The sequence below is a fragment of the Barbatula barbatula genome, assembly GCF_947034865.1.
Source record: "Barbatula barbatula genome assembly, chromosome: 11".
Lineage (NCBI taxonomy): Eukaryota > Metazoa > Chordata > Actinopteri > Cypriniformes > Nemacheilidae > Barbatula > Barbatula barbatula.
In genome coordinates, this window is record NC_136774.1 from 23,663,683 (window position 1) to 23,690,143 (window position 26,461).

The window sequence follows — 26,461 nt, forward strand, 5'->3', positions numbered from 1 at the left end:
TACAAACGCTGACATTTCAGTTTGGAGAATATAATAATCCAATCTTATATTATACAGTTTGTTTTACGTGTTTGAATCAAACGCATGTGTGTATTGGCACATTTGATCCTCGCGCACAATAACCCGGTCTCCCCACATTTGTGTTTAGTCTTATGAGAAGTATTAAGTGTTGGATTCTCGTCAGAAGGGAAAATCTGATCTCCTGAAACTGCGCGTCTTTCCACGCGGGGGTAAGTCGAGCCGCTCTTAAAGCGCACGCGCACTGTCTCCGACGGTCGCGCAACAGTCGCGCGCGGCGGAGGATGCGCACAATAGCTCACATACAACAGAACACGGCGGACTCCGAGTGTCTTCTGTTCCTTTAGTCTGTTCTAGAAACACTTCACTCCTCCAGTCTTTCGTTTGTTGCCTCTCAGATGGGTTTTTTTCTTCTCCCTTTATTCCGGATCAAACCCCGCGCATCACAGGTGAGTGTCTCCAGATTCCTTCTGTCTGCGTCCATCATGAGGTAAAACACACACTGACATCAAATCACACGAATGTAAATGCGCACAGTCTCTTCGGGAATAAGACTGAAGAAATAAATGCATCACGGCTTCAGAGGTCCGCGCAGACGCATATTCCGCTGCTTTTCATCTCACTGCTATTATATCAGACCTGGAGGAAAATCAGCACAGCTGATGTGATGCTCTGATGAGATTCTGATAAACAGATCTAATAAAACCAGGAGGAGAGAAATCTGGGCTCCGTGTGGAGAAGCAGCAGATCATTTGTTGGTAAATGAGGATGAATGGAGATTTATGGGCTCTTGTATTGAAATGGACCTCAGACAGCCGTTTGTGTTCAATTGAGCAGATATCAGGAGTCACACATGCGTTCATTTCACACGAGCTTCGGGTCGGAACATGCGCTGTGTTCTTGGCTTTATTATGGGGAGACACACGGGATCTTCAGCTCATGAATAATGACCTCGATATGATATAGGAGGAAAAATGCGCATAACATGACAGAGATAGAGAAGCCTTAAGACAGAGCTGTGTATCAGCACATCTCTTCAGTTATTGATCCCTGAAGCTATAGATGTGTTTGACCTGTTTGGACCTCTCAGTCACATGTCTGATATCTTTCTCCAGGTTGTGCTGATGGTTCCAGTAGATTCTACCAACAAAACCTTTTCAATTGCAATCCAGCACATTAAATACAGTTTTAAATGCTTAGAATTATTTGATATTCTTAACCCTGTTTATGAATCTGTCTATGGATCCTGATAGAGCAGGCTTTACATATATCATTGTGAAATATAGAAAAATAAGTTTAAAATAAGACAAAAGTTAGAAAATCTTTTTCAGGACAACAGCACAGTGCACAAAAAAGATCAACTGTACATCCGTATGTGAGCGTTTCTTCAGTGGATCGCAAAAGAAGATATTTTGAGAAACGTCACAGTGGTTTTGTGTTCATACAGTGAAAGTCAATGGGGTTGTTTTGTTATCAACATTTTTCAAAATATCGCATTTTGTGTAAGTCATTCAGGAATGAGAAAAATGAGCAAATGATCAAGAAATTGTCCCTTTAAAGATCATGTGCTGTGACTTTCTACATGCTATTTGTTGTGGTTGTTGGTTGTATTTTCCTTATCTGTCCATCGACTCATCAGCCAACGTTCGAGATCAATGGGAACTTTCAATGATGTTAATGAGATTCATTTATTAAAGTAAATGTCAAATGAAAGGCCACCGTGACAGTAGAATGACTCTCACGTTTTAAACACATGATATTCATTACTCACAGCAGTTTGAACTCTTTGTTCAGTTTCTGTATATTTTGAAGGATCTGACTGTTTCCTGTCTGTTTCATTACAGTAATCGAACCGAACCTGTGATGAGAATCTTCTTCTACATCTGTGTCTAGATCAGAACCACACAAGAGTCCGGCAGAACACCGTTATCTGACTAGCAACACGTCTGTCTGTATAGCTTCCTGGATTATTCCTCAGAAGTGGATGCTGGACACCATGATTACTTCCAGAGCTGGAATATTACAGACTAATCTTGTTCATTCAAGCAAACTCAATTACAGTGACAGATCGCTGGTGTGACTCCAACAGACTCGCGTGTTGACCTCTATAGCAGGCCGTGACGTTTAGATGCTTTAGTACCCGACACAGGAGAACGTTTTTGGCCCTGTGGACGGCAGAGCTCAAATGAATTGAGAAATCTTTAATCAAGACACGCTTGGAATATTATAGTCTTGACGTTGGACAGAGTTTATTCTGAAGGAGCGTTCGATGGCTCGGCCCGGCTCTGGTGTTCTGGTGTCGGTGGGATATTCTCCCAGCATGGCCAGGGTGGTGGTCTGGGAATGGTTGAATGAACACGGCCGCTGGAGGCCGTACAGCGCCGCAGTTTGTCATCACATCGAGAACGTCCTGAAGGGCGACGTGCGCGGAAGCGTCATACTGGGACAGGTGGACGAGCAGCTCACGCCATACGTCATAGACCTGCAGTCCATGCATCAGTTCAGACAGGACACAGGTGAGAGATAACGTGAACAAACCTTAAACACTGTTCCTAAAAAGTACAAGTTGATTTTTATTCAATAAAAACACATTTCTTATATGTATCCTCTCTTGAGTTGAGCTAATAATTCACATGTCCTCATTCTCTTAATAGACTTTAGCTGTGGTGGAAATAACTATGAGGGACTGTTTTACATTTGGAAACCATACATTTCTTTATATACTGCACAGTTAATGAAACCAAATTTGATGCCTTCATACGGTTTTCAGACCCATCAAATTTGGCTTTACATGTCATTTCCATTTACCCTTTTATATTTTTTAAACACTTTTACATTACTTTAATTTCCTTTATTTATTTATGGACGTTACAGCAACACATCACTAGACAAAGTGTAAATTAGTTGAAAGGATTCCAAATCTAATTCCAAAGCCAACTTGAACTTGCAGGTAGGCAGCAATTTATTTGACACCAAAGCTGTATGTATATCTGACATTTGCATTACATTTGGAGGCTATTTTGTGGATAAAAGATTGAAATCCATACAGATTTTCTACTGGAATCCTGTCGTCCTTTGTGCCTGATGTATTAATGTTCCATACACACAAACCAAACGGGCCAATCCAAAGGGTTTTGCCCACATATCTGGATAAAAAGAGATTTATGAATTTTATGAATTTAAACTTAAAGAGTTTGCTCATGATTTCCCTGGACTTAATGGTATGTTCCGTGTTTCGTGTGTGGTGGTGTAATTTAGTTTGCGGTGTGTTGATGTGTAGTACGTGTGCATTACGGTGATGAATCTGCTGGTCTAGTAGCCGGTTGTTAAGGTCATATTGACAAGGTTCAGCACTGCACTCATTACTATAAATGGAAAGAGAAAATTACAGCAGCAGAATTCCTCGTTCCCGTGTCCTTGTTTAATGTGGGATACATGTTTCATACAGAATGAATGTTTTGACCGTGTATAATGCTTTTTTTAATGTCTCTTATAAACTTCTTTTCGCAAGGTAATATTGTGATGTATGATGTCGTGAACACCAGCGAAAGATCTTATATCTTCGAAATAAAAGTGCTTAAAGTGCTTGTTCACATCGATGCCATTGAAGAACCATTTTCGGTTCCACAAAGAACCATTCAGTCAAAGGTTCTTTAAAGATTTGTCCCTTTTTTTACGTTTTAGGACCGTTTTTCGCCACAAAAAACCTTTTTTGAACCAGAAAGGTTCTTCAGATGTTTAAGGTTCTTTATGGAAGCAAAGGGTTCTTCTGTGGCATCGCAGAACCTTTTGAAGCACCTTTGTTTTAAGAGTGTCGAGAGAAACACGAGATTGTGTTTAATGTGAGATTGTCAGACGGAATTGATCTGTGTTTGTCCCGAGAGAGAGACTGTGGTTCGATTGTACCGCGGTAAAGCGTCTTCTCTTACATGTTTGCACACGGTCGGACAGATTTGAGAAGTGATGCGATACATGATCCGGCACTCGAGCCGTAAATCAAATCTTATTATCCATTTTAAATACGCATTTATAAATCTCTCGAGTTTTCAGTGGCAGGGATCTTTTAAACAGTAATATGAGAAACAGTTTAAAGATGAACAAATAAACATTGAACATCAGTCACTCACATACAAAAATGAAACCCACTCGAGACAACTGCGAAGAGAGGACTTTTATTTTGTGGTTCATGTTTTTATCGGCTAGTTCACACTGCCAACAAACAGCCGGTCCCAGCCGTTGGCACAGCAGGTTTTGTTGAATCTGTCTATTTGTTGGGAAAGTGTGAAAATGACACTTATGCTGTCCATGATTTTACACACCAGCCAGAATGATAGAATGAGAAATCCGTCGTTTGTTAGAAAAGTGTAGAAAACTTGTACTGCTCACATGTTTCTCTATCACAGCTCAGGAGTTCTCAGTTGTTTCTCCTTACATTGCTCAAAAGAAATCAAAAGAGAATCAAATGAGAGTGTAATTGTGTAAACACATGATCCTTATACATGAATCGTTTTTAATCGTGATAATGATTTATGCATATTCGTTGTGATAATGTTTTAAAAGCTAGCACAAAACTCCCGAAAAGGTCATAAAATCAAAAAAAGGTTTTTGAAAACCCATAAACAAACATGAAGGGTACATTGATTTATAAACAAACGATAGAGAAATCAAAAATGGAGTAACAAGATCTCATTTACATTGGCTGTAAAGACCTCATAAACCTGCTGAAGTGACATTAAAAACAAAAGTTCTGACATGACAAAATAACCGTGAGTATCATTTAACTCTTGATCGTGCAGCCCTAGTTCATATTGAGATCTTCACTAATATTGACTTTTGATTGCAGATCACAAATCTGAGCTTTTCAGTTCGACACAATGTGGACGTCTCTTCTGAAACTCACATGACAGACACACTTACAGCATGACTCTCTGTCTCAGGAGATGCAGATGAGACCAATGAGAGAAAATTTGACAATTCTCTTCATTTCATCTCGTCAATGTTTGAGAGAAATAAGTGAGATATTAAAGAGATCTCATCTGTCATATCATTCTTTGGCTCTGTATAGCACACAGTCGCAGCTATTTTATTATATAAATATGAGGGCTGTCAAACGATTAATCGTGATTAATCACATCTACAATAAAAGTTTGTGTTTACATATGAAGAGTTTGGTTTGTATTTAAGCCATATTTTTCTTCAATGTATGCATGCATGTATATATATACAAGATTAATAGGCACAGTACACTGACATATATTATGTCAGCAAAAACGTTTATTCTGGATGCGATTAATCGTTTGACAGCCCTGATAAATAAAGTTACAGATCAGTAAGTGTTGGTGGAGAGCACAGAAATGAATGTTTTAACTTGAGTTCTACCTGTCGGGAAAAGTTCTTGACTCATTGTGTAAAACAGCTCATCATCATCATCATCATCCCTAAACTATGAGCACGGCTTCAAAATTAATATCCTGATGATCAGTATCAAGATCATTTCTTTCATGGTGTGACGCTCTCCTTCATGTTGCAGTAGATCATCGTGTCAGAGGTTTGATTCTCTCTCATGTCTACAGATGTTCATTCAGACAGAAGCAGAATGTGTTTCTTTAGCGTGTGCATTATAACACACGGCTCATGGGTTTGATGTAGTCATCTCTCTAAACATGTGGGAGACAGCTGCTGTCATGTGTCCAGTCATCTGTACGATCTTACGTGGATTTTATGTGGCTGTGTTGTTGACTTTGGCTGTTTTAGTTCAGTGTCGATAACCTCAGGGACAGCAAGATGTTTCACATCTCTGTTCAACCGTGGGAAAGCTGGTCTCTGTGTGTGTGTGTGTTTCAAAGGCTCTTTACATGTGGTGTGTGGTCACAGATGCGTGTGTTCTTTGAATACAGGCTTACAGTATGCTTGCGTGAGTATTATACTTTTTTTGTGGGAAGTTTACGTGCCTCGAGTCTCATACATGTAGATGTTTTACTGAACATGAAACTGATCTGATTATTTGTGTCGCACGCACGAACGCACGCACGCACGCACGCACGCACGCACACACACGCACACGCACACACACACACACACACACACACACACACACACACACACACACACACACACACACCTGTCAAGACAATTGTTTTCGTCATTTCTACTCTTAATCAGTAATTAAATGTCATCAGAAACTTGCTATGAACGCACTGCTGCCATTGAAATATGTTATAGCTCAGAGGTTTCTCTTTCATATCTCAACATATTTGATGGCAATGTTCTCAGACAAAGTATTAACTGTGTCTCAGATGTTTCTCCTAAAGTTACTGAGGAGAAATAAAAGAGAATCAAATGAGAGCGTAATAGTTGAAACACATGAAGAGTCTGGAGGTGTAAATGAATGTAGATTGTAGAATGTCAATAATCATGATATGAGTAAATGTGATGAGAAATGATCGAGTTCATATTGAGATCGTCACTAATATTGACTTTTGATCGCAGACGAGACGAATCTGAGCTCAGTTTGACACATTGTCGACGTCTCTTCTCAAACTCTAATGTACAGTATATGCATATAAATAAACACACACAGATTTCTGAGTCGTTTTCTCATGAGAAATATCTGAGACGCAGGTTAGAGACTTCAGCAAGTTATCATTTGCTCTCCATACAGTTTTATTATCTCTTCGATATCTAGGAGACATAATTGAGATAATAGAGAGTTCACGTCTGTGACTTATGGGTGCTATTTCATATATTATATTTTAAGTAAGGGATAGTCCACAGCTAGCCGTGCATTTAAGGGTTTTAATGCATGACGAGGCCAAGAGCCACCTGACGCGGCTAGCTGTGGATTCTCCTGCTTTTACGTTTAAGCATTTGGCAGATGCTTTTATCCAAAGCCACTTACATTGCATTATACTATACATTTGTTTCTGACAATATGCAATCCCCTGGGATTGAGCCCATGACCTAGCGCCTGATCTAACCACAGAGCCACAGGAAAGCTTATACCACGGTCAAGTTAAAACTGTGATGTTAACAGTGTAAATTTAATGATGAAAATGTTTTAATGAACACCTTCAAGCCAATCAGAATCCAGTATTCAAACTGACCATGGTATAACTCAAAATGTAAGCCTTTAAGTTTTGTATTTGATGGATATTTTAACAGCGTCACAGCTAATGTCTGTGTTTTATAACAGTTGGTTCAGCTGTAAAGGTGATGGAGGGACGGCAGCACGGCTCTCTCTGTTTCTCAGTGTGTGCTCAGCACTCGTCTCATCTGGACCGCTGGAGGGGATAATGTCAGTCAGATGATGTTCGGCAGCAGCTGCCCATGCGTCGGGTGTAGCGTACGGTCACAGTTTTCTCTCTTCTCATTAGAAATGATAGCCAAAGGTGCTCTTAAAGTCTCCTCTGCGGTGCGAAACATGCAAAACACGGCGTGTCTGATTGTTTGATTTACACAGATGCTCTATGAGAAAAGTGGAGGCGTTCATCTGTGTTTTATCACAGGGGTTTTCCACAGAATGCGAGCGTGTGACGGTTTTCTGTTGCAGGAAATACAGTGGTCTTATCTGAAACCAATAATGATGCTGCTTTTCTCTCTGAGTTCTGTGTGCATGCGTGTGTGTGTGTAATGAGATGCGGGTAATTCACAGTGACGCTCACACGCTGGGCTGTCACCGGGGCAGCGGACACTTTGTGTACCAAGTTCCTTTGGCACAGGACAGTCACGATGACTCGTGTTAGTGTGTGTGTTTGGTCTCCTGCTCTGTAACTTTGAGTTTAATGCTGTTCTGTTCCGCAGCTAAACTGCACATTCTGCTAACCAACAGCCGCACGCATGCACGCACACAGTCAGAGGATTTGCTGATGTTTGCCTGCTTAGTGTGACATCTGAGCGGCATCTTTGAGAGAGATTTCGAGTTTAGCACTTTATAGCTTCAAAACAACTCACTCATCACAGTGTGTTACACACACACACAGAGAGAGAGAGAGAGTTATGCTGGGTTCAATAATCACGTTCAATGCTCGCAATTGCTCGCGGTGGAAAAGTTCACTTTTTTTCGCGTTGAGTGATGTGAAATAACAAATATTTTTAACCTTCACATGCCGTATGTAGACGTCTTTGCATTGACTTTGTATGTACTGTAATTAACTCGTAGAAAATGCTTAATTCGCGTTTGGTGTGAACCCAGTGGTATTTGTCCAGGATTCATATAACACAGCTCAAACAAATATTATCGTTTGTTTTAGATATAATTTAATGTTTTTACACGATTTAAGGTTTAAAAACGCTGTATTTTTCACATATTATGCATGTTTGTATCTCCTCTTTGCTCCGCCTCTCTGAAACACACAGATTTTGTACAAAGCTCATGGCTCTGAGAAGCGAGGTGTGCTGTGATTGGCCAGTTCACCAGTGTGTAGTGATTGATGGAATACTGCAAGCGTGTGACGGAAATGTAACGCCTCTGACCATATTTGGAACATCAGGTTCCTCTTCAATAGTACTGACAGATACGCCCACTTTACTTGTGTTTACATGTGGGCGGTCTTAGTCAAATCATACCACGAGCTGATGTAGATTTGTGGGGGTGTGGCTACACGAGGTGTTTCAGGCAGGTCTGGGTGAGCATTCGCTTTTACATAGAACGCATCTTCTGTTCAGATACTTTTTTGCAATTTTAAGTGTCTTAATACATGCAATTTATAACACACCAAAGACCATTTGACTCCTTTAACATTATATAACTGCATATTACGTAATTCTTTTATTCTGCTAATTAAATGTACATTTCCTTTTGTAAATCTTTGTTTAAAGTAGCAGTATGGGAATGTTTTGATGATCTATTGACAGAAACGCAATATATTATACAAAACAATGTCTTCATAGATGTTTAAAGACCTTACGTAATGAACCGTTATGTTGGTATTACTTAAGAATAAACCATTTCTTTCTGCATAGAGAGCGGTCCTACATACATTGAATTCGGCACCATGTTTTGTACAGTAGCCCTAAACGGACAAACAACTCTACAAACGAGTTTACTCTTTCTCTCCCTCTGCGGTACGTAGTCTGGTTGTCCCTGACTTTGCAAAGGGGGAAAAACATCGTAAGCTGCTATCTTGCTGTGAGATGGAACGCCTTTAACAGTGTTGCTAGCTCTGCCCTCAATCGTGCTGTGCAATGCTTTGCTTTATCATAGCTTAGACTGCGCAATATTATATATATTAATAATGCAAATGAATTAAATAAGGGAAGACGACACAAGTATATACAAGCAGCACACTGGTTCCAGATAAAAACTGTTCCGTTACACAGCTAATATTACAACAACAACAACAACAAAAAACAACAATGTTACTCTGATCCGAATCAAAGCAACCTCCTCGGGGGGATTTTTAGACGATCTTTCTCTCCAACGTCGCTCTGCTGGAAAGGAACGAGTGAGTATCTCTGCTAAAAGCCTTTCTCTGCTGGAAAGTCTTTATAATATTAACGCAGGTCCTGACTTTTATCCTTCTCTTAATACTTAAATTCCTCAGATCCTTTATCATCAGTGTTTCTAATGCCTGAATGATCTCTTTCCTGTGTCAACATGTCTCGGCCTTTTTGTACCGTGGTGGCCAACGTCATGTTTGGACTGAGATATTGGTTGTAATTCTCAAACTCACCGCTAGTGGCCGCTCTAAATCCCAATAGACATTTAAACGACACTTTATTTCTGTTTTCATCAATTTACACATATTATAAACCACATTAAGTTGCTCTATATGTACTTTATGTACATCAAACTCGTCATTTTATTTTATTACTATTATTATCTTTCTTTACGTTTGTTTACATCCTTACACTATTTGTACTGCAAATGCTTTGGCAAAACGAATGTACACTTTTTCATGCAAATAAAGTACACTTTATAGAGAGAGAGAGAGAGAGAAACCTAAAGTATGTGAAGCATCAATCTCTGCAGGAAGGACGTTGTGTGTGTGTGTGCGTTTGTGCATGTGTGTGCTTATGTGTGTGCGTGTTTGTGTGTGTGCATGTGTGTGTGTTTGTGTGTGTGTGCTTGTCTGTGCATATGTGTGTGTGTGTTTGCGTGTGTGTGCGTTTGCGTGTGTGTCCGTTTGTTTCTTGGTTTTTATTTTTTTTTATTTTAATTGATTCCTCTGTACACTTTTAAGATTCTCACTAAAACCACAGATTGACTTGTATCTGATCTCTCTCTTCAGTGTGAAATAGTTTATAACATAATAAAGAATAATACTGTATAAAAACTGTATAAATACTGTATAAATAATAAAAGAATAATACTGTAAGATGCAGAGATTCACGTGTCGGTGAGATGTTTCATATGAAGTTGAAGCCGATGACAGCCTGAGGTGTGAATGCAGTAATAAAGTTAGCGTTCGCTCTGGTAATTCAAGGTCAGTTGTGTTGTTTCTGCTGATGTTGAGGTTGGCTGGTGACTTTTTTCAGTGTGTGTTTGTGTGTGTTTGTTTATTTCTGTGCGACTAAAACGGTACATCATGTTTGTGGATTGATCTTGAAATATCAATACTTTTAATGCTGACGTTGTATTAAGAGGATTACACAGAAATATAGATTGTTAGAGAAGATGCACCACACGCACGCACGCACACACACACACACACACACACACACACACACAAACTATCTTTTAGGAAGTTTAATGATGGGCGTGAGTGTGTGTGTCTGTGTGTGTTTGTGTGTTAATGGTCTGTGTAACTGAACAGTGCCGCTCTCCTTCACCTTCATCTTCCTCTCACCATCGCCCCCGGAGGTCACGCTTTTCATCACTCATGTGTAAAAATATCCGTCTTTCTATTTCACTGCAACCACCAATTCATTTCTTTCTGTCTTTACTGTAAAACCTTGAGCAGATTATCCATTTTTTGTTATTTGCTAAATAAAATGAACTGAACAACGTGTTCTAATGAAATCAGCATATAAGATTAAATTCTCTGTTGTCTGGTGTGAATCATGTTTTTAATTCTTAGAATTGGTGTTCCCTACTGAAAATGAATCATTATTTGAACCATAAAATAAGGAATAACCCTTATTACACCCTCTCTCTCTCTCTCTCTCTCTCCCTGTAGGCACGATGCGTCCCGTACAGCGCAATTTCTACGACCCGTCCTCGGCTCCAGGGAAGGGCATTGTGTGGGAATGGGAAAATGACTGTGGATCTTGGACAGCTTATGACATGGAGTTGTGTGTCAGCATTCAGAACGCGTATGAGAAGCAGCACCCGTGGCTGGACCTCAGCTCTCTCGGCTTCAGTTATGTGGTGGACTTTGACGGGATGTCCCAGACCAACCGCCAGAGTCAAAGAAAGCGCCGTATCCGCCGTCGGATGGACCTCGCCTACCCGCTCATCGCCGGATCCATCCCCAAATCGCAATCCTGGCCGGTGGGCACCAACTCGGGCACACCGTGCACGTGCCAGCAGTGCCTCCTGGTCCACAGCACGCGGGCGGCGTCCAATGCCATCCTGGCCCTGCAGCAGAGGAGGAAGTTGTACGGGACAGAGAGCGGGGCCAAACAGACGGGAGCTGTTGTGAGACAGAGCAACACCTTCGCCGGCACATCCCTCTGGTCTAACTCGACAACAGTTGCCGGGGGTCATCATAACAACGTATCGATAGGGGGAGGAGGGAGTGGGAAGGTGGAGATGAGCGGGGTAAATTTCCCATGCAACCCGGTGCTGGTGACCCTACCGACCAATCACTCGCTTACTATTAATGGACAGAATAATCTGAACCGCCCGGGAACGCAGCGAATCACGTTGACGGCAAGCCGAGGAACCATCCCACATGGGTAAGACACACACACCTGCTTACTGGTGTAAATATAGTGTGTATGAGCATTTAAACCTAAAAGAAATAAATCACATGAAATCAAAATACAGCTCCTCGCATTTCAGCTTTTCTTAATTTTTTTATGTGATCTTACGTGGGAAAGTGTTGTTGTATCTTTAGTAGCTATGTATGAAATCCTAGGATTAATGAAGTGAGATAATACTGCTCTGTTTATGATAGTATTAGTATTATTCTATAGTATTGTCTATATAATTGTATAGTAAAACTGAAGTAAATATACAGTATACATTGATATTTACCATAGAAAACTATAGTATTAGTAAAGTAATATTGCACTTTTAATGTGTTCTAGAGTATTCTGTAGTGTTATATACACATTAGTGATCCGTGGATAAGCTTTAGTAAACATTAACATTTAGTAATTTAGCTAATAAGAAGATACTAGTTTCAACAAAAGCTAGACCACTACCTGTTGAGAGAAGAGGGTTAGTGTAAGTTTTTTTTTCATATGTCTGTCAAGTATTGTGAGAAGAGGTGTTTTAAGTAGTTTTTTGAAGGTTGTGAGAGATGTGGTTGACCGGACCGCATTGGGAAGAATGTTCCACCAGGAAGGAGTTGTGAAGGAGAATGAGCGGGGAAGGGATTTAGTGCCCTTATGAGAAGGTAATACAAGACGCTGGTCGTTTGCTGAACGCAGGGTTCTTGATGGGTTGTAGGAGTGTAGGAGGGTGTGAAAGTATGCCGGTGCAGATCCAGTGATAGTCCTGTAGGAAAACATCAGTGACTTGAATCTGACCCGGGCTTCAACCGGTAGCCAGTGGAGAGAGATGAACAGGGGTGTCACATGAGCCCTCTTGGGCTGTTGGAAGATGAGGCGTGCTGCTGTGTTTTAAACCAGCTGAAATGGTTTGATAGCCTTTGTAGGAAGACCAGCAAGGAGAGCATTGCAGTAGTCCAACCTTGAGATTACCAGGGCCTGGACAAGGAGTTGTGCCGCATGCTCAGTGAGAAAGGGTCTAACCTTGCGAATGTCAAATAAGGCATATCAGCATGACCGCGTTGTCTTTGCAATGTGAACATTGAAGGACAGCTGTTCATCAAATATGACTCCAAGGTTCCTGGCTGATTCGGAGGGAGTGATAGTGGACTTGCCGAGCTGGATGATGAGATTGTGTTGGACCGTGGGGTGTGCCGGAAACACGAGTAGTTCTGTCTTGGCCGGGTTCAGCTGCAGGAGGTGCTCTTTCATCCAAGCAGAGATGTCATCTAGGCAGGCTGTTATGCGAGCTGCTACAGTGGTATCGTCTGGGTGAAACGAGATGTAGATCTGGGTGTCATAAGTATAACAGTGATACGAGAAGCCGTGTGCCCGTATGATGGGTTCCAAGGATGTCATGTAGATGAAAAAAAGCAGCGGCCCAAACACCGATCCCTGGGGGACCCCAGTGATCATATGGTGAGCAGTGGACAGCTGCTCACCATACCGGAGAGGTAGGATTGGAACCAGCGGAGAGGGGAGCCTGAGATTGCTAAGGTGATCTGATGATTGATAGTGTTAAACGCTGCAGGTCTAGCAGAATCAGGACTGAGGATTTGGATTCTGCCTTGGCTAGGAATCCAATCATAAACACTGTAGTATACTTCAATATTTACTACAGACGCAGAATAGAGTCTAAGATATCTTAATACATTTGTGGGATGTTTATTGTATGATTGAATATATTAATTCAGTGTAGTGTCACTAAACACCTCCCTCTAAGCATGGAATTGTGGGTAATATCATCTGTATAGTGCTATTTATATAGAACCTTTTACAATTTTGGGTTGTTGGAAAGCAGCTTAAGAAAAACCAATGTTGTTGTTGTGTCCTTAGGTGTCATAGCAGTTGAACACAGTAACACTGTCTGTACTTTATACTTGATTTGTTTATTTTTGGTGATTGTATAACTTTGCTGTGTCACTCGTTGTGTTCATGTATTAAATATAATGTTTATCTTTCAGTTTTAGGATGAATCGTATTGAGCTGTAAAATAATCAATAATGTCCTTACACCCGCACGCATGCACGCACAGAGACACAACCAGTGCTGCTGTTGTAAATCTATAAATCAGGTGTTTTCCGCTGTATGTGAGAATCATTCTGTGGCCGTGTGTGTCTGTGTGTGTAAATCATTTGACTTCAATACACGGGGGAACATGAATAATAGATCAAAGCAAACAGATGCCTCCACACACACAGACACACACAAACACACACACAGACACACACAGACACACACAGACACACACACACACGCACGCACGCACGCACACACACACAGACAGAGTAAAGCACTTGAGGAAGGGGTGTAAATTGTTGTAAATGTGAAAAATGTTCTCTGATACCACAGGTACGCATGCACACACACACTCACACACACACACAGTTGAGTCACTCTCATTCTCAGCAGCTCGATGTGTACGTGTTTAAAGAGAGAGAGTTCACTTTGTTCCCAGGCGAGCGGTTTCACACACAGGATGAGTGTGGTTAACACAACATAAACACACACGTGTAGATGCAGAATGATAAACATGTCTTCTCTGAGCTGTGAAACGCTTGTCTTCCATCGACTCAACTTGCCTTCTTCTTTTAGTTATTACATTTACATTTATTCATTTGACAGACACTTTTATCCAAAGCGACTTACAAGTAGGAGAGCATATAAACATTTTTTTCAACACGCTAAACAGTAGCGTTAGTTTACGAGGCCATATGCTGCTAGGAGCATTAAAGCTGGAGTAAGCAAAGGAAAGAATGAACAAGATATTTGTTTTGACAGATAGACAGTTATTGGTAAGTAACAGTATATAATAAATGCGGAACAGGTATGTTTTGAGCTGTTTTTTGTTAAGTTGTGATGTATGCTGCAGTTCGGGTCATTAGCCTTTCTTAAATATCTGCAAACATAACGAAATGGATTGAGAGATCTGTCAGTCTTAAAGCTAAAAGACTTTTGCTTAGATTTTCAGCAGATTTGATCAGTTTGTGTGTTTCTATCTGAAACATTTAAAAGTCTGCAAGTGAATGATGTTTTTAAAACTTCTACCATCACCACAAGAGGGCAGAATCTGACAGAGTCTGAAGAGATGCTCTTTATCAAATATCACAGAAACAAAACATGAATCAACACAAAATAAGATTCTGAAACCTCTAACATGGTCGATATGAGCTCAGGCAACACTTATATATTTATAGTGTTTGTGTAACCATTGTTCAAAATGGTATATTTTTAAATCTAAAGGAACTCCAAAAGGTAGAAGCATTTTGGTTCCCTCATTCAAAGGTCCTTTAAAGGATCATTTCATGCTAACCTTTTAACTAAAAAAGGAACGTTTTGTGTTTCAGAAAGGTTCAGTGGATGTTAAACGAACCTGTAAGGCTTCATAAAGAACCTTTAGGGGTTTGGTTATTTTATAAGAGTGTAGAAATTAAGCATTTAGAGCTTTTGTTTATCTCTTTACTTTATTTACATTGTTATCATTAAACATACATTTTTGTTCAATTCCCCGGAGGGGAAGTTTTATTAACAATTTAGCAGTAACAGAGAGAAATCAGGATCATTCATGTTCCAGGGGCTCCGGGTGCATTGGGGTAGTGCAGGCGAAAAGTCTCGGTGCTGACCTTGGTTCCCGCGTTTGGGGCGCGAGTCCGACTCAGTAACTGTAAAACAGATGAGAGAGATCAAGGTTAGTTCTGGTGTGCGAGGGAAATCCAGCACCAGTCTGTGTGTACCCGCCGGCTTTTTATGACCATGACCGTGGTGACTGTGATTATCATTTACCACCGGGCTATCTCCCAGGTGAAGCTGATTCTGGCTCCGTACCCCTGCCACATCCCCCCCCAGCTTCGACCTGGAGATCTTCCTTCTCTCCTGTGCACCTGGAGATATAAGAAGGGGTAGCAGGGACATGTCACACATCCAGGACGAACAATCTGCGTTACCGTTTGCAACCCCCACCCGCTGTTGCACCTTGAAGTGGAAGTCATGGAGCGCCAGGAACCAGCAGGTTACTCGGGAGTTGGTGTCCTTGGCTCAGCCCAGTGTCAGAGGCGCTGAGCAGAAAGGGGCAGCTGAAGTCCGGGGCATGTAATTCCGGCGAGGAGGTCAAGGTGTCCTGTAGCTTCTGGAATGCTATCTCCGTTGTCTCTGTCCAGTTGACCTTCTTGGGCTGCCCCTTTTTGGTCAGGTCTGTCAGGGGGCTGGCTATTGAAGAGAAGTGGGGGATGAAACACTGATAGTATCCCACCAATCCAGAGACCCAGGTGGCACTTTGTTGTGTTGGATGCTGCTGCGTTCTGTGAGCACAACCTCATACTGACGGACCAGGGAGTTTAACTCTGGGGGCCAGAGAGCTATTCTCCCAGGTGCTCACAGGGCAATCATCGGAGCATACCATGCCACATACGCATACCATTTTCTACCCTTGCTCTATTGTTATTATCTGCATAGGTGAACTCGTGAAATACATATATATAAATATATATATATATATACACATATTTACACATACATACCATATATACTGTATATATACATACATATATATTCACATACAGATATAAATATATATTTATGTTTGTGTGTATGTATATATGTGGTCATGCGTGTTTATTCCAGAAACTTAAAGGCTTCACATCATCTCTGTATCTTCCTGTTTGACTTCCTGAGAGAGAGAGAAAGCGAGCGTGTGTGTTTGATCAGAAGAGGAAGTGTCTGAAGTTTTTTGTGTGTTTAGTTTTTCATGAGAACGGGAGATATAATGGAGACTGATGGAGACTCGGATGATGAATGGTAGGAATGTGTGTGTGTGCGTCAGAGATAAAGATCATCTGGATGAGCAGTGTGATGTTTATGAGTGAACTCTGTTTGTATTTGAGGTGTTTGTTCAGTCATGTTTCTCTCCTCTTTCATATCTTTCATTCTTTCAAACGTGAATGCATTAGTATTGGTGGGTGTCAGTTTCCGTCCTTTATGAAAGTCCTGTAATTTAATAATCTCATACGTGGTTTTATCATGGTACGGCCACAGTACTGTTTGATCAGACCTTTCTTGTGTTTTGTTGATAAATGTGTAGTAAGTGTTGCTTAGTACACAGGAACTGAAAATTGTCTTCCGGTTTAGAAGTAAGTCAGGCTTCAACAGTTATAAACAAATACTGGATGTTTAATGCTTCACGTAGTTTACCCACGTAGTATATCATTCGGATGTTTTTTTAAAAGTCCAGGCGATTCTCAGGAAACCACTGAAACATGTCAGTAAAGATTTGAATTATAAAATTCGGTAACACAAAAAGATAATTGTGTTCTCTACCTTGGACAAAACATCACTTTGGCATATTATTATTTTATGATATTATTATACATTATTTAAAAAAATTTTTTAGCTGGAATTCTCACAACCATAACCTGTTGAAGACTATTAGATGTTCTACAGAATATTCATGTATAACAAAAATGAGGGACTTGTGGCAGAAAGACGCGTCCAGGACTGATATTCTCATCCTCCGTAATGTTTTGAAACCCTGTTTAAACACACACAAAGATATTTACATGAAGTTTGATTTTATGTGAAGAAACACATCGACTAAAACCTTTTAAGTTAACAAATCACTTTATATTTTTCTAGTGAAACACTTCATATTCTCTTGTCACGCTGTGTACACGACTTTTCCCTTCTCAGGTAGTTTTTCACATTTAAAGAAATTTGACATGTATGATGTTCTATTAAAATACTATTCATTAGTGTCATATTATGTATGATTGATAAAAACTTGCTTAGGCTTCATGACTTTGCTTGTTTTTTATCAAAACATGCTTTGAGATTGGACAGTTTGAAATTGTTACCGTTATGAGAATTTTTAGGCCGTTTTTGCTATTTCATTTTTTAAATGTGTGAAACTGTCAGTAAAACTTTAAACATGTCACACCTTGTTGTTATGAAATATAACTCTTGGTGAGTCCGTTTTAAGATTTTCTCTGAGGGTTAAAGATCTTTATGACTGTAATCAGATGTGTCTGATATAATATAACAGCATCAGAGCCTTTAGTTTACAGAGCAGACGTTTTGATGAGCGTGGATGGTTTGGAAATATATTGGTCTGGTTTTGGCTGATGGACTTGTGTTTGATTTCAGGGTTCCGGCTCTTCCAGTGAAGAATCTGACAGGATCAGGAACGGTTCATCCTGCATTAGCAGGTCACACTCAACACTCATATCTCCGTTTAACTCATTATCATGTGTGTGTGTGTGTGTGTTTGTGAATTCATCTCGTGTTCCTTCTCTTTGTGTTTCAGGGATGACTGGTATCCTGATGTGTGCCGCTGGACTCCCTGTGTGTTTGACTCGAGCCCCTAAACCCATCCTGCATCCGCCGCCCGTCAACAAGAGTGACCTGAAACCTGTGCCCGGAATCAACAGCATCAGACGCAAGACCAAGAAAAAACACATACGCAGAGGTGTGTGTCTGTGTGTGTGCATGCGTGTGTGTTTTGTGTGTGTGTGTGCGTGCGTGTGTGTGTGCATGTCTGTATGTGTGTATGCATGTGTGTGTGTGCGCGTGTGTATGTCTGTCTGTGTGTTTGAGTGCATGTCTGTGTGTGTGTGTCTGCGTTTGTTTGTGCATGTCTGTGTGCGTACATGTGTGTGCGTTTGTTTGTGCATGTCTGTGTGCGTATGTGTGCGTACATGTGTGTGCGTTTGTTTGTGCATGTCTGTGTGCGTATGTGTGCGTACATGTGTGTGCGTTTGTTTGTGCATGTCTGTGTGCGTATGTGTGCGTACATGTGTGTGCGCGCGTGTTTTTGCGTGCGTGCGTGCGTGTGTCCTTTTTTTGCTGACCCAATCAGATGTTTGTTCATCATGAATGCAGTAGAGGTCACAGGATTTGTGTCACTGTGTGTTTCAGGTAAAAACCCTGAAGATGTCGTCCGGCGCTACACTGAAAAAATCAAAACGCTCCCAGATGAGGTGAATATATCATATCTAAACACACATTATTCATGTTCAGTCATCTTCATTACATGTGTGTTGTGTTGATGTGTGTCAGGACTGCACCATCTGTATGGAGAGACTCAACACAGCGTCCGGATACGAAGGCGTTCTGACCTTTAAAGGCATCAAACCTGAGCTCGTGGGTAAACTGGGCAAATGCGCTCACATGTATCATCTCCTGTGTCTGGTGGCCATGTACAACAACGGAAATAAGGTTTGAACAAAACATACAACAGTTTGAGATATTAATGGGGCATTCCCCCCACAGTACGAATGGTTTATCCTCCCTCGTGTGTTTGAAAAACTGTATGCGACTCTTTCTTCGGTGGAACGCGAAAGTAGATATTTTGAGAAATGTGTGTTCATGCAATGGAAGTCAATGGAGTTCAGTGTTGTTTGGTTATCCACATATTTCAAAATATGTTTGAACTAATCGTAATATTTGAGTTTTCACAATTGTTGTCGTGTCAGGACGGGAGTCTACAGTGTCCCACCTGTAAGGCCATTTACGGAGAGAAGACGGGCACACAGCCACCTGGGAAGATGGAATATCATGTGATTCCTCACTCTCTACCCGGTCACACTGATACAAAGACCATCAGCATCGTGTATGACATCCCAGCAGGGATACAGGTACATGTGTTATGTTCATGATATCACATGACTTTACTGCAAGTCAAATTCATCTTGTTTATGTGGCTCTTTTTAGTCAGTGAATTACACTTGTACACATGTTATCATTGTGAATCTGGTAACAATTTACATTGAGGTACCCTTTATAAAGCATTTACAAATGCATTACAAAGCAGTTATAACTACATGAATAAAAAGAGGGATTCTAACGAAATACCTGCCAAATAGTGAGCCATGATGAACAACTCGCATGTTATAAATACTTTATAAATGTATTTATTCATCATTTATTTGACTCGAAAGCAGATTCATTATTTTCTTGATGTTGTTCACAAAATAGGCGTCAGACTGGACTCTTTAGGGTGTTGTGTTGTTTTTCTTATTATTGTATATTTAAATTTCACAGGTTACTAATGTACATAATTTAATAAAAAAGGGTAAAAAGGTAATCTCAGGTTACTAATATTCGTAACTTATTAATAAACGGTCCACATGAATCCCCAATATTAAGGCACACTTTAATGGTTCTCTTACATTTATAACTCTTAACATTTATAAGTTAGGTGTTTTAAAGTTGTGAATGAATTCTTCACAGTGTAACCACCCAAGTTAGTCTCCCTTTGTGCATTTAGCGTTAAAAAGTTTGATGAATTTTGGATAAGCATCATGATCAGAAGGCATTCTGGAGGACACTGTTAGACATTCAGAATAGGATCAGGTAAGCAACATGGTTTTTCATATAGTAATATGAAAAATAGTATAATAGGAAAAACCAACATAACACCCTACAGTGTCAAGTCTGACAGACTTTATTGCAAACAACATTAAGATAATAATCAATCTGCTTGCGAGTCAAATAAATGAGGAATAAATACATTTATTAAGCATGTGGCTCACTATTTTGCAGGGATTTTTTTAGAATCATTATTTTTATTCACGTTGTTATAACTGCTTTATAATGCATTTGTAAACTATTTATTAAACAATAATGAACACATTTAAAAATTAGACTGTAATGGACAGTGTTGCCGTTTACTGCAAAATGTAATTATATATAATTTTGCTATTATGTTAGCATATCAACCAGATACTGACAATAAATAATTTAGGACTTCATATGGTAATTGATATCACACTTATTGTCTATACTGGTTTAGACTCTCCTGGTGTGTCCTGAGTCGAGAGAAACGCACAGATGTATTTTATCTTAAATAGGTCGAGCTGTTTCTGCAGAATGACCCGCACATGTGTGCTCTCATTGGCCGGTGTTTGAAACAGGAAGTGGTTGCGTGGAGATTTCCTGCTTATTCTGGGTCATACACAGCCTCAGTATGCACCGTGCCCACTCGTTTTCTAAACATCTTCACATTGTTTTTTTGTGTTATCACTATCAGGACAGGACGGTAAGATTTAAAGCAGTCAGATAAATATCTTGTCAGTCAGGGTTTCAGAAACACTCATTGTTGTGTTCTTCATGATCACAGTTAAAGTGGAAGTGGCGAGTCAAGTAATAATGATATCCAAACTCTCTGTTGTCTTCCATTGTGTGGCTAAAAAGGTCCCACCCTGAACTCCTGTCATCGATTGAGCCAAACAAATAAATATTCAATTCAAGAATTACCTTCATTTTACACTAGGAAAGTAATAAACCTATTAGATAAATGATAACTAATAACTAAAAACATTCTGTTTTTTATTTATACAGTGTGTTTCACAATGTTTCATTGTTTCAAAGCAGTTAATAATATGCGACGAATGTGATGTGTTGCCCAAGGTAATCTGCATTGTCTACATACACATTAAATACAAATGAAAGGTATTCAATTATTTAAAATATATAAATATATACCTGTATACAACAAACATTTTTATATACAGGAAGAATAAAAGAAAATTCTTAGCGTCACAGCCTGTGTCACATTATGCTGTTATTTAAACGTTTTTAGATTATAAACCTGCTGATCGGGATGTGACTTCATGAAGATGAAAGAGAGAGATGCTTGATGAATCTTTATTCACTGGGATGTTTTTACGCTCTTTTGATGTTGGTGTATAATGCTGTGATATCATCAGCGGGAGAGATGTTGATGTTTAATGGCGTTTGCCTGCGGGGCTGAATCACAGGACAGTAATAAATCCCAGCGGACCCTCAGCCGTCGCGTCTGTGGAGGAGTGTTGTGTAAAATCTGACTGTGTGTGTGTGTGTGTGTGCGTTTACACAGACCAATGAACATCCAAATCCTGGGAAGAAATACAGCGCGCGAGGATTTCCACGACATTGCTACCTGCCGGACAACGAGCACGGGAGACGGGTGAGATTCAGTTCTTACATCACGTGACGGCCAACAAATATTTCAAATGATGAAGTTGACAGTGAAAAGCTTTCGGTAAAATAGATTTTTTTATCATTACAGAACACTGACCTCAGATTTTCTGTTTCTTGTCTCAGGTGTTGAAGTTGCTCATCACGGCGTGGGATCGTCGCTTGATCTTCACCATCGGGACGTCCAGCACCACAGGAGAGACGGATACGGTGGTGTGGAACGAGATTCATCACAAAACCGAGTTCGGCTCGAACCTCACGGGTCACGGATACCCCGACCCCAACTACCTGGACAACGTGATGAGAGAACTGGCGGCGCAGGGCGTGGGCGAAGACAACCTGAAGGACTGAGAGCTGCTCTGGGTCAACGAAGGTCACATGACTGCATATTCAGAGGAGGACTTTCATGACCTCTGACCTGAGAGGAGGATCATCCTCACTGTGGATGAATGACTCTTATCTCTTTCTGACTTGCTGTCAGCTTTTTGTCTCTCGCTCTGTGAAAGTTACCCAGAATGCTGCTGGTCTGAGTGCGCGGCATGTGGTGGGCGTGGCTAATATTATGTGCTTATACATAATGCAATTTAATGAGGTCGGCACAAAATTCGTTTGAAAAAGATAGTTACAGGAAGTTGACTGGAATAAGTTTATAATGCATATTATTTGTATAGGGTGACAGAGATCTTCAGTTTCATTGGTAATTGAAAAACAGAGAAGGCCAGATCGGTTCTTGATCTCTCTTTCTAAAACCAGCTTATAGGGAATTCTGGATGAGATCCGTAAGCAGATTCTTGCGGGGCTGTTTTTGCAACCGCTGCATAAAATCTTTGCACTTCAAAACATTCACATCTTTTGAACTTCACACAAATTAAGGCACTGCGGACGGATGAGACGCGAGCGCTCTTCTGTTTCCTCCAACACATCTGAAGTATTTATGACCAAGATGAAGTATGAAATATGCAACCATTCGTATTCAGTGTCTTTATTTCTCTTGTTTCGTCCGTGTTGATCTTTTTGCGCTTCCGCGGCCGTGTTCAGGATTGAGATCTTGCATGCATACTGAATACAACACGCTATATACTGTATACTGAACAGCAATGATCAATCGCAGAGGAGAACGTTATTGCTCACAGGTTTCTCTTTCAACATTCTTATTCAGCATTTTTGTCTTGTTTTTAATAAAAATATTTCAAATCTTCTTACATCAATATACAATAATTACTTGACAAGAAAAGTGAATTTAGTCTTTTCGTGCGAAAAAAGATATATGAATGAAGTAAGTTTATGTTAAAAACGAGCAAAAGAATTCTGCCAATGGGGTGTGTAAAATGAACTTGAATTAGTTTAGTCATTTTTTTGCTTGTTTTTACCATAAACATACTTAATTCTAATTAAAAACACAGTGAAATTGCTCGCAAAGTGTAGATTATTTAGACACTAACTGCATATCTAAAAGGTGCAGTCCAGATGTATTGATGGAGTTCTCCGTTTCACTTGAGTCTCAACTTCTCAGTCTCAGGTGTTTTTCTTAAAATTGTTCAGGAAAAACAAAAAAAAGAGTCTGGAGGTGTAAATGAATGTTGTAGAGATGAAATAATCTAGATTTGAGTAAATGTGATGAGAAATGTTGAGATCTTCAATAATATTGACTTTTGATACCAGACGAGACAAATCTGAGTTCAAACTCTAATGACGGTTTTTTCTCAGTAGACATGTCTGAGACAGAGACGAGACAAGTTTCCATTTCATCTCATTGATGAAATTGAATTCATTTGCATTTTAATTCAGTCTTTCTTTTTGAGTCAAGATAGTGTTTAAGATCTCGGTTGATGTAAACATTGAAAATAGAATAAGAACCGCATTGGATTGTTTGATGTCTGGTTGTATACTGCACGTGTCTTGCAGTTGAATACACAGATATAACTGACGTGTAGTATACAGTATATAGTGCAGAAGGCGTAGTGTGCTGTTCTGAACGCAGTATGGATCAGAGCTGCTAGCAGATAAATCACAGCGCTCAAGGTTAAAGTCTTTTCAGAGACGTGTCGCGCTGCAGTTTTATCAGAGAAACGCACGCTCATTACGCAGCCCGTGGAGACGAGAGCAGATCGCAGGTTATCCATCACGGCCCGGGAGGCATGCATGTGTTATTGCCCTCCTTCTGTCGGTCGTCTCTTTGGGTTTGTGACGTCACAGGCTCTCGCGTCCCGCTGTGTTTGAGAAGGGCAGGTCATCGTTGACTGACGGCTGAAATGTAATTCTTCTTCTCCGTCTGCATTTTTTTATCAGACACGAGTGTAGCATCTCAACTGAAAGCCAAAGAATGTGAATGCGGCTTAATTTCTCTGGGATCTGTCGTGCATCTCTGTCTGTAAAAACTGGTTTCACTTGACTCACGTCTGAATGGTTTTTCTTGTTATCAGCAAAGCTCATAATAAACGTGACGTTTAGACAGCGTGTGTTTGTGAGTCACGTGAAAGGGTTTTGTCACGGATGCTGTGGAAAGCATCGGATCTTCTGTCTTCCTCGGTCCGAACCGCCGCTGCTGTCTGATGATTTTCTCTTCGTGTGTTTTTCCGCCGCGTGCATCTTCAGTTGTCAGTGTCTTGTAATGCTTGAAAAGAAATGTATAAAGACAAATATAAACTCAATAACATATTTAAAAGTGTTCTATATATTCAAAGTGTATGTTTAAACTATTTTTATACTTGTGTGTGGCACACGTGTTCGTTCACATGTATACACACACGTTTTTGTTGTCAAATCTGACAAAGTTTGTCAGTAACGTCAGGGACTGTTAAAATGTGTTTCGAGAGTCTAACACAAGTAAGCAATGATGGCCGTCGCTCACTGATGTCGTGTTCATGTCGAGGGTGGGACGGGCGTGACTTATACCCTCCCACCCAAACGGGTCGCGTCCCGTTCTATATCTGCAGGGAATATTTCAATCATAAAACATTAATATGAACCATCTGATGTTAAAAACAAGAAAAAATGCTCGTACATTTCACTGTAACTCTGAGACACGGCCGCCTTGTGAATCGTACAGAATGTGTTTTCATGACGTTCTGACCCTTCACACGAGTAGCTGACATGAACATGATGTTTTGTTTAGATTTGATATGAATGTTTTATTATATAGCAAGTTTATTATATGATTGTGTTTGTTTGTCATCTTCAGTAGTCCTGCAGTGTGACATTAATGCTCAAATATTCCATGTAGTTTTCTCGACGAATATGAGCTCATAGAAACATGCATGCTAATATGACACGTGTGGTGTGAAATGTGTTTAGTTCGAGTCGCACTGCAGGACGAGAAGATGCCTAAAAGCTTTTTCAGAGTGTTGCCATAGAAGAAGCTTTTTTGGTTCCTCAAAGAACCATCTCTTTCGTTCTTACTTTTTTATAATATGAAGAACATTTTTCGCCACAAAGAACCTGTTGTGAAACAGAAAGGTTCTTCCGATGTCAAAGGTTCTTTATGGAACCGAAAGGACCTTTTGATGCACCTTTGTTTTTAAGAGCGTAGGAGCAAAAACCTTTCGGAGGAATATGAAAATCTCTGTATTATAAACCGGGATTGTTGTTTAGTTCATGAACTGCTGTCGAATGTCCAGAAAGGATGGAACTCAAGTAGAACTTAAATGAAATAGTTGTAAGATATTGTGTGATTCTGGGATTGCTTTGAGTAGACCAGCAGATGCTGATGGCCGTTGTCTTTTCTTTCAAAGGTGATGAATTAAATCTCCTTCAATAGGCCAAATGACATCATTTATCATCCGTCCGTATGGATCCACCAAAAATAACTGGCACACCCCATTTTGACACGTTTGCGTCATTACTCGGGACGATGAGATGTCTTTCAGCTTCATGTTGTCTTTGAGCTCTTAAATAATTTGTGAGATATGAACAGGTGGAAGATTGGTGTGTGTTTATCGTGGCTCGGCTGAAGATAAACAGATCTGGTGACATCACACCATATGGTGATCAAAGACCTGCTGACAAACCTTCAGGCTTTACTGATCCGAGCCAAGAGAAGAGTAAACACACATTCATTCGTGTATTATAAAATGCATTTGTGACGGAACTGAAATAGCATGTGAAAGTGTTTCCTGAGAGAACGTGAGCGTTCTGATGAGATTCTGCTGAATAATTTGATATCTGACACACATTTAAAGTGTGTCACAGCCTGAAGAGCAGATCTCTCCTCTTTATCAGTCATATAAATGATATTATTATGATTAAGTTTCAGGTGATGTGAAGTGTTTGGTTGTAGGGATGCTGATCTGTCCATCGGTTGATGTCAAATAAAATTCATTTCTTTCATTCATTCATGTCACAGAACTCTGACAGGCAATAGAATTAACATTGACACTCTATTATCAAATATCAGACGCACTGTTGTTTGATGAAACCAAACCAAGGGCTTTTAAGAGACATGTCTTAATGAAACTTGTTATGATCTTGTTGCATGTCTGTGTTTCCAGTGAAATAAATCCACTGAGAGGAGAATTATCAGAGCCATCGGTCTGTCTTTATCTCTTATAATCTCTGATCTCTCACTAATGACACCGTCTATAAAGTAATCCCATTACCCATTACTGATTCACAAATGCCG

The 26,461-nt window shown here is 40.2% G+C and overlaps 1 protein-coding gene across 1 annotated transcript; it reads left to right on the forward strand.

The window, feature by feature from the left end:
- The first annotated feature begins 277 nt into the window (after positions 1 to 277).
- On the forward strand, positions 278 to 26,361 carry dtx1 (deltex 1, E3 ubiquitin ligase). The gene is made up of 10 exons (XM_079466692.1): positions 278 to 467; positions 1,863 to 2,534; positions 11,136 to 11,856; positions 18,031 to 18,092; positions 18,191 to 18,352; positions 18,802 to 18,863; positions 18,943 to 19,101; positions 19,359 to 19,520; positions 21,743 to 21,832; positions 21,970 to 26,361. The coding sequence occupies exons 2-10, from the start codon at positions 2,288 to 2,290 to the stop codon at positions 22,192 to 22,194; spliced, it is 1,890 nt and encodes a 629-aa protein (XP_079322818.1). The 5' UTR covers positions 278 to 467; positions 1,863 to 2,287; the 3' UTR covers positions 22,195 to 26,361.
- The last annotated feature ends 100 nt before the right edge of the window (positions 26,362 to 26,461 follow it).